Raw genomic sequence first — 17,332 nt, forward strand, 5'->3', positions numbered from 1 at the left:
TCAGCCCAGTGCTCCAGCCTATCAAGGTCCTTTTGAATTTTCTTTCTGTCTTCCATGGTATTAGCTATGCCCCCCAACTTTGTATCATCTGCAAATTTGATATGCATGCTTTGTACCTCCTCATCCAAGTCGTTAATAAAAATGTTAAAGAGCATTGGGCCCAGGACCGATCCCCATGGTACCCCACTCGTTACTTCCGCCCCGTTTGAGAAGGAACCATTGATAAGCACTCTTTGAGTACGATTCTGGAGCCAACTGTGGATCCATCTGATAGCTGTTTCATCCAGCTCACATTTAACTAGCTTGCTAATCAGAATATCATGGGGCACTTTGTCGAAAGCTTTGCTGAAGTCGGGATATATTATGTCCACAGCATTCCCACAGTCTACAAGGGAGGCTACCCAATCAAAAAATGAGATGATATTAGTTTGGCAGGATTTGTTCTTCATAAATCCATGTTGGCTCCTAGTAATCACTGCATTGCTTTCAAGGTGCTTACAGTACAATGAAGGCAGCTGCCTAATGTCAATAGGTAAGGAGTTCCAAAGCATAGGTGCTGCCACACTGAAGGACTGATTTCTTACAAGAGCAGAACAAGTACTATATGGCACCCATAATATCGAAAGCACACCTTGAACTTGGCCTGGTAGCAAATCAGCAACCAGTTCAGATTTCAGAGCAGAGTGTCCTGTCAGGGTCTCACTCATGTCAGCAATCATGCCCCAGCATTCTGCACTAACTGCCGCGCCTGGGTCAGGTTGTGCTGCTTGGGGATTTCTGTGACTTTGGCTGGCTGGCTGCCAGGATTTGGTTTTTGGTTAGAAACCCTGACTGGTTGTGGGATGCTGTGTTTTCTGCGTTACTCATACAAATAGTGTTGTGGTTTGTATGGTATTGCATTTAGGAAATCATCACTGTCTTTTGTTTTTGTTTTTCTGTTTGTATTTCATTTACCTTTAACCTCATTCCCTTATAGCCATAGAAGCAACAACAGTGGTTCCATGCGCTCCGCTCAACCCCCTTAAATTCACTGATGATGCACCTTGTTGGTTGCATGATGGTTTGTTCCTTGCTCAATAGTGGTAAAAGAGAATTCACATACTGGGACGTGTGGCTGCAATAAATTGTTGTTGTTCCCAAGCTGCTGTCTGTGAAGGTAAATCAAACCATGTGTGTTTTCTCTCTGTCAATTATTACTCACTGGAATTGGGTTGGCTGTTAGAGTGAGTTTATAGCAGCCCACAGGGTAGACAGAAAAGGGTAGAGATTCTTCTTACTCTTACTAATTTCTGAGACCTCTTTCTGAAATGAAGGGTCAAATCTGTAAAAATTGGTGCAGCCATGTTAAAAGGTACACACAGGACATTCCAGGCAGGGGGTTGGATATGGATATCTTTGCGGAGGATCCCTAGTCAAGCTTTACCAACAGCACAATCCAAACCATATCTACTCAGAAGTAAGTCCTATTGAGTTCTATGGGGCTTAGTAAGTGAGCCCTCAGGGGCATCCATCTTTACTCTTTGACTGCTCCCATCTAACACCTCCACGACACTAGGCTCCTTTCTTCCAAAAATTGCCTTCTGGGGACTGGCCTGGTCTGAGGGCACTTAAACTCTTCTGTCCGAAGATGGTTGGCCAATACAGGTGATGGACAGAAACAAGCCCAAAGTGGTTCTACATGTGAGATAATGTATTGAATATGAATGTGTAATGGACAGAGAAGGGAATGCGTTATAGCTGGGGGGCAGGGCTGGATTAAGCTGAGGAGGGCCCCTAGGCTGATTGGTGTTTGGGGGCCCCTATCCCCATGCTTCACCTACCTTTCTGGTTTTTTTTGCGGTGCGTGCAGGTTTGCCATCAATCAAGATGGTGGCAGAGGTTTCCTTAAGGAGCTGAAACCTCTGCCACCATCTTTGTTGATGACAACAATGCGCATGTGTAGCACCCATGTGTGCCATCAGCCAAGATGGCAGCAGAGGCTTCAGCCCCTTAAGGAAACCTCGGCTGCCATCTTTATTGACGGCAAACCTGCGCGCGCCGCAAACCCCCCCAGAAAGGTAGGTAAAGCGGGGGGATAGCAGGGGGATGGCGGTCCACGGATGCTTCCGCAGATTGCTGAAGGAGAGCAGAGGGCCCCCTGTAGCTCCAGGGGCCATCAGGCCAGTGCCCCATGGGCCCCCAAGAGCTCCGGGCCCCTAGGCTTCAGCCTACTAAGCCTAATGGATAATCTGGCCCTGCTGGGGGACTGGCGGGTTTAGGGTGGGCAGTGCCCCACTTACACTTAGTGAGGGGCCTCCACTGTGTTGTAGGGGGAAGAGGTGTTCTCCACTTTTAAAAGAAAAAGACACAGACACAGAGGGGAGACTTGCTAAGGGATGGTCATGTATTGTAGCTAAGAAGAGGACTAGCTTTGCTGTGGTAGTTGTCATTTGGATGTGTTTGGTGGGACAATATGAGTTCTTCCACATGGAAGAGGATTCATTCAGGTAAAGGGATTCTTTTAGTCACAAAATAGCAGATAAGGAATGGTGTGCAAGCTCCGATGTGTGTCATCACTGATATCACAGGGACTGCCTAAAAGTTGCCCATGACACTTTTCAGACAGTTTCCACATGGTAATCACCAGGGCTGGTTCCAAAGAGCGGCCAGGTTGGGCACTGGCCCGAGGGCCCTGCAACTCTAGGAGCCCCTGGGGGGGCCCTGAGGGGCCCTCCTCTCCCCTTCCACAATCCCGTGGATCGCAAGACGAGCTTCCAAGCCGCCCGCCATCCCCCGCGCTTCACCTACCTTTCTCTGCTGTTTGCGCGGGGTTGCCATCAATAAAGATGGCGGCTGAGGTTTCCATATGGGACTGAAGCCTCTGCCGCCATCTTGGTTGATGACAGCAATGCGTGCGCTGCATGCCATCAACCAAGATGGCGACAAAGGCTTCAGTCCCTTACGGAAACCTCGGCTGCCATCTTTATTGATGGCAACCCTGCGCAAACAGCAGAGAAAGGTAGGTGATGTGCTGGGGATGGCAGGCGGTTCGGAAGCTCGTCTTGCGATCCGCGGGATTGCGGAAGGGAGGCAGAGGGGCCCGGGGCAGGCTAATGCCCAAGGGCCCCTGCATTCCTGGAGCCGGCCCTGGTAATCACATTTATTTGTGATTAAATTTATATCCCACCCTTCCCCTCAAAAAGAGCCCAGGGCAGCAAATAATGGTGCCAGCTAGGATGGATGCCATTTTCTCAGCAACAACACTATTGCTGCTGAAGTATTGTGGAATATGTGGAATATATCTCTAGCTGAAGGGAAGACTCATTTCTGAGCCTAATTCAAAGTGCTGAATTTGGCCTTTAAAGCTCTTCACGGCTTGGGGCCACATTATCTGAAATATTGCTTTTTCCAATTCCATATGTGCCACCCATGCTCTGAAGCAGAGCTTGGAAAAGTTACTTTTTTGAACTACAACTCCCATCAGCCCCAGCCAGCATGGCCACTGGATTGGGCTGATGGGCGTTGTAGTTCAAAAAAGTAACTTTTCCAAGCTCTGCTCTGAAGTCACCAATGGAAATTTGAGTGGCCCTACCAGCTAATATATGATGGATGGCTATAGAAGAACGGGCCTTCTCCATGGTAGCGGCTTGTCTATGGAATGCCCTGCCTTGAGAGGCCCACCTGGCACCTAATTCAGTGTCTTTTTGACACTGGGCAAAAACTTGCTAACACCTCTTGTACTTGGGTCATGCCATTTTGACAACATAAAGATGAGCCCTCAGATAAGGGGCTCATGATTAGTATATATGATAATGCTTATTTTTAGTGTTTCTGAATGTTCATAGTAATCTTTGCAACAGCCTAGTAAAGTAAATCATTATTATCCTTGTAGATGGTGGCTAAGATAAGACTATTTTGTGCATTCATGACAAAGGCAAGATGTGAATTAGGGATGTTGTAGTTTGTGACTCAGTCTCTTAACCATTACATGATAAAACATAACAAACATTAAGGCATATATCCCATGCAACTAGCTTAGCCGATAAAGTTCTCTGAATAGCAAGCGACCTATAGTGTATAACTTACTTATTGAAAAGTTTCATTGTAGAAAGGTACCAGCAAGCCCCTGGACTCAATGCCTCTGGAAGCTGCATGATTTGCAGTCAGGTCTAGTTCTCACAGTATCTCTCTCTCTCTCTCTTTCACACACACACGCACACACACACACACACGTAACCCTGCCTCCTAAGGGCCATAGAAAATTTCTCAGATTGCCATGGGACATAAATCTTTCTGAGGAACTTCCTAACACTTAACAAACATAATTGTATTATTAAGACATATATCCCATGTCATTGCAGCAAAAAGTCTGTGGCTGTTGAGTTAAATGAATCAAGATGGATGCTAACTGTTCCCAAACATGATTGGAGGCAAGTTGCACATGATAAGCAAGAAGAAAAAGGGTTCTGAACAGCCATTTATCACGTTTCCTTACATCATAAACTAATCTACTAAACTGTAAACCAGAGTGTTGGCAGTGGCCTCAAGGGTCTAGTTGAACACACAACTGTGGCATTATTTCCTAAATCACTGGTTTTTAGGTTGTGTTTTGGGGGATATATTTAAGGGTCAGTGATGGTAGAGCACTTTCCTTGAAATTCAGCTCCCTTCCATTCTCCGCTACTGCTTCTTTCCTGTTTAGCTGAAAGTCCACTCTCAAACATTTCCCAGAATTCTCTGTAATATACTGAGGTTATATGGCAACTGTAGAAGGGTTTCTTGGCAGATTACTTGATAGAGAAAGGATATTGAATCTTTGGGGACAATCCAGATCCTCTGTTGGCAGTGCTGGGGCTTAATGGAGTGGTGTATTCACCTTCACACCCACAGCCCCACAACTGACAGTACACAGGGCAGAAAGGGGGATGTGGGGAGGAAAAATAAGAAAACTTCCCCTTTGTTGCACCAGCTTCCAGGCTGGCATAGCAAAGAGCCCTGCATTGGGCCCATTGCCATCACAATGGCAGCGGGGCTGGCTCCAGAGCCAGCAGATCCTGTGCTGGCCCAGACCTGTCTTCCAGTTCAGAGGAGTCAGTCAGTTTCTGCTGACTGCTGCCGTTTGGTCAGGTGCTTTGAGGCACTCCTCACCAGTGTCCTTCACCAAACCACGCCTGAGGGAGCAGACTAGCTTCTCAAGGCAGGCCATGTGGCACCCACATAACATAGCCACAAGAAAGAGAAGGACACAGATGGGCATAAAATTTTGCATATTCTCATTTATATGTATAGATGCAATTTGGAAATCATTATTATTATTTGTTTGTTTATTTATTAAATTAGTTGTTTTTCTACACAACTGTGTGTACTCAAAGAGACTTACAATTAATAAAAATTATATAAAATCTTCTGTCCGGGTGCTAAATTTGATAGGAACTTCAAGACCCCTGCTTTTAATATTGGAAAGCAAATAGTGTTACAGAAATAACTATATGGATAGCAGGAGAAACATGAAGACAACACTGTTCATACCCGTGTGTGTGTGAGAGAGAGAGACAGAGACAGAGACAGAGAGAGAGAGAGACAGAGACAGAGAGAGCAAGCACCATTACACTACACGCATTATACAGCAACAAACCAAGGTTTTCCATGGAGCTTACACTCAAACAGCTAATTCCAATGAGTGCATGTGATTTCAGATATCTATCTGTCACACTTGTATGCTACATATGTATACACTTAAAAATGCTAAGTTTACACACACAAAAAGTATAAAGATATGTATTTCAAAAGGCTGTTTTGCTATTGTTTTGGCTCTGGTCCATGTCCTAACCCTGATTTTAATATCTATACATTGTGATGGGAAACATGTACTTGGACTACGGAGTCAGTATAAACCAATGTATTTCCCCTAATATGAAAGTTTCTATTTTAAAAATCTTTTCACATTTGTGGTGTTTGAAGAAGATCCTTAGGGAAATGGTATGCCAGTTGAAGCATAGATACAGTTCCATGTTACACTTCACTTTTGGGCTTATAGAAGGATATGGAACAGAGTATGTAGACATATCTATTTCTAGTCCGAGCAATTTTTGCTTGTGTTAACTCTTAAGTTTGTTCTGTCTTGTTTCCATATTAGCATGCAATGTTTGTAGCCACATGAAAATATGCATCTAAATGCATATTTTAATATATTTTCTCTTACAATGCATTTTGACAATCTTTTTGAGCTGAGACCTGTGTCAGAAGTGCAAGCACTGATGGATAATTAAGTTTCAGTCTGGACAGTAGTGGGGATCTGCTAAGTCCACACTGGAATTCACCAAGACTGAAATTCTTAAGCACCCCTAATTAGATGTATTAAATCCCTTGCCTTTTTTGGTAGCAGTGGCAGGTCTCAGAAGGAACACTTAATAGAATTGTGGGAATCTCTTCTTTTACCTTAAAAATAAAAAGCCAGTTCATAGCATTCAGAGTTGTACAAAATGACTGACTTCTCTTCTCATGGACTGAGTTCCCACCGCTCAGCTTCACTCTGTTGCCTCAAAGGTCTTCAGTACAAGCTGCTGCCTGTCAAGAGCCAACTGCCAGAAAGTTGCTTCCATGATGGGCTGACTGAATTCCAACTGTTAGGTCCCCTCCCTTGCCTCTGAAGTCCTCAGTGGGTTTGCTGCCTGGCGACACAAGGCAAGACCAAAGATGAGAGCAGGACATCATAAGGACATTTTATTATTTCTCCAAAATCTACAATTGGCCAATACCTTGATTAGAACCAACAAAATGCCTCTGAAAACTAGTTGCTGAGAGTGTATTGTTGCAATCAGATCCTGCTTGTGGGCTTCCCATATGCATCAGGTTGGCCTCTGTGAGAACAGGATGCTGGACTAGATGAACCATTGGCCTGATGCAGCAGGGCTCTTATGTTTTTTTAAAATGTCGCAAACTAGATCTGGGTAACAGCAGGGTTTTCTGTTTTTAAAAACAGGGATCAGCCATTGCTTCTTCATCCCAGAATGCTAGGTGTAACCTAATATCTGCAAGTACCTGGCAGAGGCTAATCCACTCTACAGTCTCCATCTTCATACCTAGGCTGCTGTCAGACTGTTGCTATTTTGCAGGTGGGATTCAACTGTATAATGTATATCCCAAATTCAGGCTGCGCACTGACGTGGATTTTGTGCTCTGTGCAACAAACCTCCCAGCAAACAAATGGGAATGAATACAAGAAGTATACATAGGGCTTATCCACATGGCAGTTTAGTGTGTGTGTGGTGCTACTTGCATCCCTTTTTAACTTGCATGGTTCACATGAGGTTACTGGCAAACAGAAGCTATCGCAGTTTCCCCCCTGTAAATCTGTAGTAACCCAGTCCACTGATAATCCAAAAAGTGAAGGGAAAAACGACTCCATTCCATATCTCTAGGGCTTGCAGACACTGTGCTCAGATACTTTTAGGTGGGTGTGTCAATAGTTTCCCTCTCCACACCCGCTCCCTCCTCCTCCTCCCTTCTTTCATTTCATTTCCTGTGGCATGAAGAGAAACTCTGCTTCTCTCTCCCGTTCTGTAAGCTTCTTTTATGGCGCTGCAAACAGTGCCTTTATTTTCTTTTCCCTGCTAACTTGTGCACAAAAGCATAACATTGCTCAAACAATATTTCATCTGTATTGTACTAATAATCGTACTTGCGGGTTGTTTTTTTAAATGAAACTTACTGGTAGAACAAACTGAGTATGCTCCATTGCCAGGTAACAAGAGGGAGTGGGAATATTAAATTAGAGGGCGTCGTCTTTAGGAAACTGCATGATTGATGCTTCCCCACAAGCACAGCTAGAAAACACTGTGTTTGCAGCTGGCATTGATCCCTTACTGCAGACGGTGCAAACAGAAAACGGAGGTAAAAACAGTATCTTTAGCACAAAGTTATGCTCCCATATGGATAAGCCCATAATTCCACAGCATTTTGAGGGGGCAAATGGTGGCCACCACAAAAACATGGCCCTGGAATTATGCTGCGCTCAGTGATTTGGGGGTAAAAGAAATGGTGCTAAGCCCAACATACACATTACACAGCAGCTGTGTGCAATAAAGCCTCAGTGGTACCTTCTTTGTTGCAAAGCATTGCTACAAGTGCTAGTGTCAAGGTTGTTTGCTTTTTTTAAAGTACAAAAATGCAAGAAGTCACTCCACCCAACGCTGCAAAGCATAAGGGATGAATTGTAGCGCACAACCCCTCAAACATCAGAAAAACAGTCCCCAATTTTGATGCCCACAAACAGGCTCAGCCTTAACTTGGAGAAGGAAATTCTGCCACTTGTGGTTTCTTCTCCTCCGCAGCATTGTGACCCTAAATTGACAAAGTCAGGGGAGGGACTAAAATTCATATTTATTTGAATTAACCATCCAATTTATTTGCTGCAGGAGTCTAGGTTTATTTATTTATATTTTTGGCACAGGGACATTCCCACCATATATGACAGAAGTTTCTTTAAGCCTTTAACGCAATGGCTGTATCTAGTATACTGTCAAGTTCTCACAGATCAAACCCATCCAAGTCTTTGTGCTAGGCAGAAGGGTCAAACGTGCACATTTTACACAGCAGCTGTGGCTCCAGTGGTGCCTTCTTTGTGGCAAAGAAATTTTGAGAGGAAGTGGTTTGCTCTGAAGAAGGAGGGACAGAGAGAGAGAGACAGAGACAGATTTTAACCCTTCTCTTGTCAGCTTGTTTGCCTTGATGTGCTAGACCAAGTCTTTTTCACACACCCTCTCATGCGTCTGTGTTCTGGACTCTCTTACTTCCTCCCCCCTTCTCTAATGCAAATCACTCCCTCCCATGGGCTGAAGCATCTACATTCCAGGTATGGGATGTAATAATTATAAAATGCAATGCTTTTCCTTCTTATGGAATGTTTTCCCTTTAGTATTAAAAAAAAAGTACTCTTCAAGTTCATTCCAGCGATGGATTTGATGAAGGATATAGAGGCTGCAGCCTTGCCTGTTCCCTCTTCCTAATCAAACAATTGCCTTTCACACTCAGCTGTTCTCTCTGGTGAAAAGAAATGGAGCCTTTTGCAAATTCCTGCATGAAAGTGAGAGTTGAAATCTTCTACAGTCACAGTGACTAGGGGGAAATATCTCATGCTTTGATGTAAATGTCTGAAATGTCTGATGACAGATTAACCAAAGGTATTTCTTTCAACAATAAACTATAGAAGAAAAAACCAGCTTAGAAATACTGTCATAACTTTGGACTCAGAGAACCTGTTGCAGACGTCTACATAATTTTAAATTACCTCAACTTTGAGGACTAGAAACTAGATTCCCAAACTTAAAATAACTGTTATGGATATGTATCTCAAACAAGCTATATGTTTGTGAGTAGTTTTCACTCTTCCTCCTCCACCACCGCCAATTTCCCTCTTCCCCCGCCCCCTCCGTTATATATGTATATCAATTTTCTCTCCCCCCTTCTTTTTTATATACATATATAAAACTCCTCCTCTGCAAGATTTTGCTTCATGAGGCAGCTGGCTGTTGTTATTTTATTTTATTAAAGCAATCGGTATGTGACCGGCGCCTTCTTTGGGTGCAAATTTTCTACAGACCACCTCAGCGATGACCGCAAGAGCCCTCACTCAGCAAGATCCAGTTTCTTGTTTTTTTGTGCCTTTTCCAACTCTGTAATATCCTTTCTGAGATGAGGCGACCAGAACTGTACACAGTATTCCAAATGCGGTCGCACCATAGATTTATACAACGGCATTATGATATCGGCTGTTTTATTTTCAATACCTTTCCTAATTATCCCTAGCATGGAATTTGCCTTTTTCACAGCTGCCACACACTGGGTTGACATTTTCATCGTGCTGTCCACCACAACCCCGAGGTCTCTCTCCTGGTCGGTCACCGCCAGTTCAGACCCCATGAGCGTATATGTGAAATTAAGATTTTTTGCTCCAATATGCATAATTTTACACTTGTTTATATTGAATTGCATTTGCCATTTTTCTGCCCATTCACTCAGTTTGGAGAGGTCTTTTTGGAGCTCTTCGCAATCCCTTTTTGTTTTAACAACCCTGAACAATTTAGTGTCGTCAGCAAACTTGGCCACTTCACTGCTCACTCCTAATTCTAGGTCATTAATGAACAAGTTGAAAAGTACAGGTCCCAATACCGATCCTTGAGGGACTCCACTTTCTACAGCCCTCCATTGGGAGAACTGTCCGTTTATTCCTACTCTCTGCTTTCTGCTTCTTAACCAATTCCTTATCCACAAGAGGACCTCTCCTCTTATTCCATGACTGCTAAGCTTCCTCAGAAGCCTTTGGTGAGGTACCTTGTCAAACGCTTTTTGAAAGTCTAAGTACACTATGTCCACTGGATCACCTCTATCTATATGCTTGTTGACACTCTCAAAGAATTCTAATAGGTTACTGAGACAGGACTTTCCCTTGCAGAAGCCATGCTGGCTCTGCTTCAGCAAGGCTTGTTCTTCTATGTGCTTAGTTAATCTAGCTTTAATAATACTTTCTACCAGTTTTCCAGGGACAGAAGTTAAGCTAACTGGCCTGTAATTTCCGGGATCCCCCCTGGATCCCTTTTTGAAGACTGGCGTTACATTTGCCACTTTCCAGTCCTCAGGCACGGAGGAGGACCCGAGGGACAAGTTACATATTTTAGTTATCAAGGGGATGGAGCGACTCCCTTACGAGGAAAGGTTGCAGCATTTGGGGCTTTTTAGTTTAGAGAAAAGGCGGGTCAGAGGAGACATGATAGAAGTGTATAAAATTATGCATGGCATTGAGAAAGTGGATAGAGAAAAGTTCTTCTCCCTCTCTCATAATACTAGAACTCGTGGACATTCAAAGAAGCTGAATGTTGGAAGATTCAGGACAGACAAAAGGAAGTACTTCTTTACTCAGCGCATAGTTAAACTATGGAATTTGCTCCCACAAGATGCAGTAATGGCCACCAGCTTGGATGGCTTTAATAATAATAATAATAAAATTTTATTTGTTAGTCGCCTATCTGTCCGAGTTAAGAAGATTAGACAAATTCATGGAGGACAGGGCTATCAATGGCTACTAGCCATGATGGCTGTGCTCTGCCACCCTAGTCAGAGGCAGCATGCTTCTGAGAACCAGTTGCCGGAAGCCTCAGGAGGGGAGAGTGTTCTTGCACTCGGGTCCTGCTTGCGGGCTTCCCCCAGGCACCTGGTTGGCCACTGTGAGAACAGGATGCTGGACTAGATGGGCCACTGGCCTGATCCAGCAGGCTCTTCTTATGTTCTTATGTTCTTATCACAGGGAAGAGGAAAGATTGAAATTGAAATTGAAACTTTATTTTTACCCCGCCCTTTTTCCAAACTGGAACTCAGGGCGGCTTACAAATAAAACTACATGTAGTTAAAAACATAGAAAAACATACAATTAAAATACAGTGACCAGTGAGCAAGATATTATGCAATAAAGGTAGAGCTATGTGTTAAAAAAAAATAATCGGAATAATATGCAACTAAGCTAATTAGGCCTGCAACGTGCAGCAGTTGTTCACAATAATTTTTTGCATATCAATGCAAAAAAACCATATTTTATTTTGCAGTGCAAACTTTTGAAAGCCAGATATAATATTAATTATTTTTATATCGCCATCAATGTGTATATATTGTATACACATGCTAAAAAGAAAACAAAAACAGGTCCCTGACCCCAAAGTGCTCAAAACTGGGGAAGGCAACAGAAGAAGGAGAATGCAGCAAAGGATGACTGTGAGGAGATCAGGGGCAGGGAGGGATCATCTAAGCCAATTGGAGGAGTTATTGTGGCAGCTGGTACAATAGCTCTGGAAAACCAAAAGTCATGGACAGGAATATAATAAAGGGCAGAGAAACATGGTGGAACACTATATAGAAAGAAATGGAGAGTTTCACGCATGCCTACTAGAAATGTTCTTTAAAAAGCAAACTTAGATTCTTCTTGAGATGCCTAATTCCATATCAGATATTAGAAAGAATTGTATTCTTTAATTGGCTAGTTTCATATTAAGCCAGCCAACTGTCCGTATCATCTTCAAAGTGCTGTTGTACAAATTAAAAGAAAGGCTCATAAAATACTTTTGTGCAGTAAGAGGACAAGGTCTGATGTGGCAGTGAGAGTTTCTTGTCATGTTATGGCTTAGAGCTCTCATGTTGTGTTCCAGAGAGCAACATTACAGTACTTCAGCCTAGCAGAGCATGTGCTCAGGATGACAGCCAAGGTATATAATTGGCACCACCTCAGTATCTCCAGAACATGCTGAAGCAATCTATAGCCACATTGTCTTTCTTAATCTTCAATATTGTATAAGTGTTCTACACTTTCCTACTGGCCATGAGTCAACACAAGAGGTTGGGACAGATATACAGAGCGGGCCAGAGAGTTGGATTTTATAAAAGTACACACATCACAAAGCAGACGCCAAATTGTGGTGTCAGAATGGTTTCATACTCAATTTTCTATTTCCCCTCACCCCAAGCTTCTGCTCTTCTTTGTTTCAGCTGGGGTGGGAGGCATGGGTCTGAACATAATTAAGAACATAAGAAGAACCCTATTGGATCAGGCCAATGGCCCATCTAGTCCAGCATCTTGTTCCCACAGTAGCCAACTAAACACCCCAAATAAAAGGGGTTTCCCCCAATTGACCTCTGAAGCCCCCCCCCCCACTATAGCTTCTAGAGTTAGTTTGGGGGTATTTTTTTTTAGTTGCGGACGACAGATTCAAGTTTTTAGAAGAAATGCATATGATTTCCATTAATAATGCTTATTTGAATGAAAGTACTGAGTGGGGTCATCCAGAGATTTGGAGTGCATTGTCAGCACTATGCTGATCAAAAAACAACTTTATATCTCCTTTACATCTCCAGGTATGGGAGTGGGTGTGCTAGACCAATGTCTTGCGTCACTAGTGGATTGGATGACAGCCAATAAACTGAAACTCAGTCAAGCCTTATTTGAATGTGAACCCAAAGCGACTTAAACAATCAATAAAAAAGTTAAAACCAGTATAAAAAATTAAACTAAATAAAAAGATGGTACAACATCAAGAGCCCTCCAAATTGGGAGCCAAATGCCTAGAGAAATGTTTTTGCCTGGCGCCTAAAATTAAAGCATACCTGACAGGGGGCTATTCAGCTGCCTCTTGAAGGCCTCCAGCACTGGAGAGCCCACCACCTCCCTAGGGAATTGGTTCCATTGTCATACCACTCTAACAGGAAGTTTTTCCTGATATTCAGTTGAAATCTGGCTTCCTGCAACTTGAGCCCATTATTCCTTGTCCTGCACTCTGGGACGATCGAGAAGAGATCCTGGCTCTCCTCTGTGTGACAACCTTTCAAGTACTTGAAGAGTATTGTCATATCTCCCCTCAGTCTTCTCTTCTCAAGGCTAAACATGCCCAATTCTTTCAAGTATTGCAGTCCTGAGCCATATAAGGCTTTATAGGTTAAAACCAACACTTTGAATTGAGCTCGAAACCAATTGGTAAACAATGTAGTTGTGCCAGAATTGGTGTTACGTGTTCAGACCATCTTGCCCCAGTAAGCAATCTGGCTGCTGAATTCCGCACCAGCTGCATTTTCCAAACTGTCTTCAAAGGCAGCCCCACATATATCACATTGCAGTAATATCAGACCATAGATCACAGAGGTCAGGCTATCCCTGTCAGATAGGGTTGAAGCTGGGCCACCAGCTGAAGCTGATAGAAGGCACTCCTTGCTACCAAGGACATAGTAGTGGATCCAGGAGTACCTCCAAGCTACGCACCTGCTCCTCAGAGGGAGTATAACCCCATCAAGAGCAGGCTACATCCCCTCCATCCAGTCTAGAGAACCACCCACTAACAGTGCCTCAGTCTTGACTGAGTTTCAGTTTATTGGCTGTCATCCAATCCACTAGTGACGCAAGACATTGGTCTAGCACACCCAGTCCCATACCTGGAGATGTAAAGGAGATATAAAGTTTTTTCATCAGCATAGTGCTGACAATGCACTCCAAATCTCTGGATGACCCCACTCAGTAGTTTCATGTTGATGTTAAATAGCATGGGGAATAAAATTGAACCCTGCAGAACCCCTCACTGAAGGTTCCACATGGCCAGATAATACTCCCTAAGCACCACCCTCTTAGAGCAGCCATCCAAGTAAGGCCAGAACCACTGCATAATGGGTCTCAGGTTGCAAGGTGGAGTTATGGCTGGATCACAGAGGGTGGAAGTTGTGACTCTCCAGGGCCTTGAACAGATATGTCTTTTCTCCCAGTCCTCCTTCAGAAGATCCTTGTTTTAAATAGGGGTGCCAAAGACTGAACCTGGAACTTTCTGCACATAAAGCATATGCAACTACCAACTGAACTATAGCCCCTGCTGCCCCGCACTTTGTGGAGCGGTGCACTCTCAAGTAGATGGAGAGAGAGAGTACCGCAGATCCATCCCTTTTGGTAAGAGGAATACTCTTCAATGATGTCATCTTCTCCATCCAGAGCCAAAGGGTAGATGTGCCCTTGGGTAGATATGCTACAAGCAGGGGTGTAGTCATCCAGGGTCTCAGAGGGTCTTAGACCCATTGCATTTTGCAGAGCAGGGTCCCAGGAGGGTCCCTATGTCTCCAGCATTCTATAAGGAGAGTGTGTTGCCACTGAGAAGAATCTTCTGAATTGCTTCCTTGTCCTTTCCTGCTGATTGGACCCAATCAGAATGAAAGGAGGTGAGTCAGCCACAGAGAAGACTCTTCCCAGTAGCTAACACTCTCTCCTTTCATGCTTATTGACTCCTAGAGACATCTGTTGTTGTGGGAGAAGGGATTAACAAGGATCTCATTCTCAATCCAGCAGCAAAAAAGGGGGAGGGGTATGGCTGTGCCTATCATGAAGGGACCCTGCACTTCTGAATTTTACATTACATTACTGGCTACAAGAAGAAAAGTGTCTGTGCGTGGGATCAAAATCAGAGGGATACTGGGGACACCACTGTGTTTTGCTTTTTGCTGTGCATCTGTTCGTTTAGAAATGCTCTCTGCATGATCACTTGCAACCAGACTGTGCTCTGAAATCATTTTATTTTGTTTAATAAAAAAAAGAAAACTCACAAAGCTTGCATGTATATCTTATATATATAAATATATACAGTATATATAAATCAGATGATTCTGGACAACACTGTTGAATGTGGCATGAAACAAAAGAAATAGCAAGTAAGTTATGTGGAGTCACAATCCAACAGAGTTGCATGCATTTAAGCCCACTGAAATCCATGGATGTAAGCATGCATAACTCTGTGTGGATTCAGGCCTCTAATGTTTGAACTGAAAACTAATTTCTACTGAAGTACCTGCAAATCTGGACTCTGTTCTTTTCTGGGTTTTCCCAGAAGCTGGAAGCATACACAGGCTTTTCAGTGCCACTGACAGCACCTCAAGCACAACATATACATTCTCATCAGATGAAGAGTTCTGTTTGAATTGAAAACTTGCATATTCCTACATCAGTAAAAACTGGTTCAAAATAGCATATTTTCATATTTGACATTTTAAAATCTGCCACCAACATAACTGTATCAAAGACTGTGGCAGAATAAACAGTAACACACACATATCTAAATCAAGATTGACGTCAAATAACTAACAAGAAGAAGAAAAGAAGAAAAGTAACTTCCCGGAAATAGATAAAAAAGCTTGAATACTAAGGCACTCAGGTGTGTGCTGGAGGTCACAACTTCAGATGTGATCTACTCTTCCTTTTGACTGATGGAAGCAATGACAAACAGAGGGTTCTTTGGCTTCAAAACATCTTTTTTCCGAAGGCCTATGAATAAAAGGGGAGAGTGGCTGACACAGAAATGAGAGGTAGATGGGGCGCGGGACAGAGGAGTTCAAATGCAGAATTGGTGTACTTTGGTTTGCAGCCATTCCTTGGATGAGCACTAGCCTTGTATCCTTCACTGAAGAAGTGCATCCTATATGGATCTACAACAGAGAGATTTGCTGGCACTTTCAGTGGCAATATTTTCCAGGAGAAAGAAGAATCACTTTTGAAGAAATTTCCTGTTAATTTGGATCCTACTTTTATTCCCAATGCTGAGTTCTAGTTTGGGCTGACTTGCCTTCTGGACCCAAAGAAATTGCAAAGCAGGGTGGCTGTCCTTTGGCATATTGCTGTCCTTGAAGGATGCTGCTCTCTCTAATTCACTGTTGGCACCTGGTTCCTCTGTAAACTGTATTCCTTTGCCTTCAGTCTCAGATTAGCAATGCTGTTGGCCATATTCATGCCCTGAGCAGGGCTGGCACTGGTACAAGAGGCAGAATAAGAAGCCATGGCACTGCTGAAAGACAAGAGAAGGAAAAGAAAACAGAAATCAGAAAATAGTCTTTTTAAGCCGGTTGGTTGCATTAGCTTTGCCTTGTGTCCAGGTAAAAGAAAATGCATAGCTGGCTTGATCTTATGCTTTTAACAGCAGATTGATCATTAGCACTTGAAGCTTTTCAAGGCAAGTGTCCATAAATCAATCTGCTGTTAAAGGTAGAAGAGCAGGGGCTGCATACAGCTGTACTTGGCATTCATATCTATATATATATGTACAAAGCTCAAAGAGGGCTCATGTTCAGCACACAATTTGTCTGGACTCAGCATCCACACAGGTACAATTTCTCTCTGTCTGGGACACTTTGTTATTGTTGTTATGTGCCTTCAAGTCGATTATGACCTCTGGCGACCCTATGAATCAGCGACCTCCAATAGCATCTGTTATAACCACCCTGTTCAGATCTTGTAAGTTCAGGTCTGTGGCTTCCTTTATGGAATCAATCCATCTCTTGTTTGGCCTTCCTCTTTTTCTACCCCCTTGTTTTTCCCAGCATTATTGCCTTTTCTAATGAATCATGTCTTCTCATGATGTGTCCAAAGTAGGATAACCTCCATTTCATCATTTTAGCTTCTAGTGATAGTTCTAGTTTAATTTGTTCTAACACCCAATTATTTGTCTTTTTCGCAGTCTATGGTATGCGCAAAGCTCTCCTCCAACACATTTCAAAGGAGTTGATTTTTTCTCTTATCCGCTTTTTTCACTGTCCTACTTTCACATCCATACATAGAGATCTGGAATACCATGGTCTGAATGATCCTGACTTTAGTGTTCAGTGATACATCTTTGCGTTTGAGGACCTTTTCTAGTTCTCTCATAGCTGCCCTCCCCAGTCCTAGCTTATTTCTGATTTCTTGTCTATTGTCTCCATTTTGGTTAATGACTGTGCCAAGGTATTGATAATCCTTGACAAGTTCCATGTCCTCGTTGTCAACTTTAAAGTTACATAAATCTTCTGTTGTCATTAC

General features: G+C 43.2%; 1 protein-coding gene across 2 annotated transcripts in view; it reads right to left on the reverse strand.

The window, feature by feature from the left end:
• Window positions 1-6,601: 6,601 nt before the first annotated feature.
• Window positions 6,602-17,332, reverse strand: part of PRRX1 (paired related homeobox 1) — a 120,036-nt gene continuing 109,305 nt past the window's right edge. Inside the window, exon 4 of one of the 2 annotated variants that reach the window (XM_061585264.1) lies at window positions 6,602-6,650. In XM_061585264.1, the coding sequence (XP_061441248.1) occupies window positions 6,635-6,650 (16 nt within the window). In that variant the 3' untranslated portion in view covers window positions 6,602-6,634. Of the gene's footprint in view, window positions 6,651-15,109; window positions 16,326-17,332 lie in introns of those variants that run through there. The other variant, XM_061585245.1, reaches the window with a different exon arrangement.

The sequence above is a fragment of the Rhineura floridana genome, chromosome 1 (assembly GCF_030035675.1).
Source record: "Rhineura floridana isolate rRhiFlo1 chromosome 1, rRhiFlo1.hap2, whole genome shotgun sequence".
NCBI lineage: Eukaryota > Metazoa > Chordata > Lepidosauria > Squamata > Rhineuridae > Rhineura > Rhineura floridana.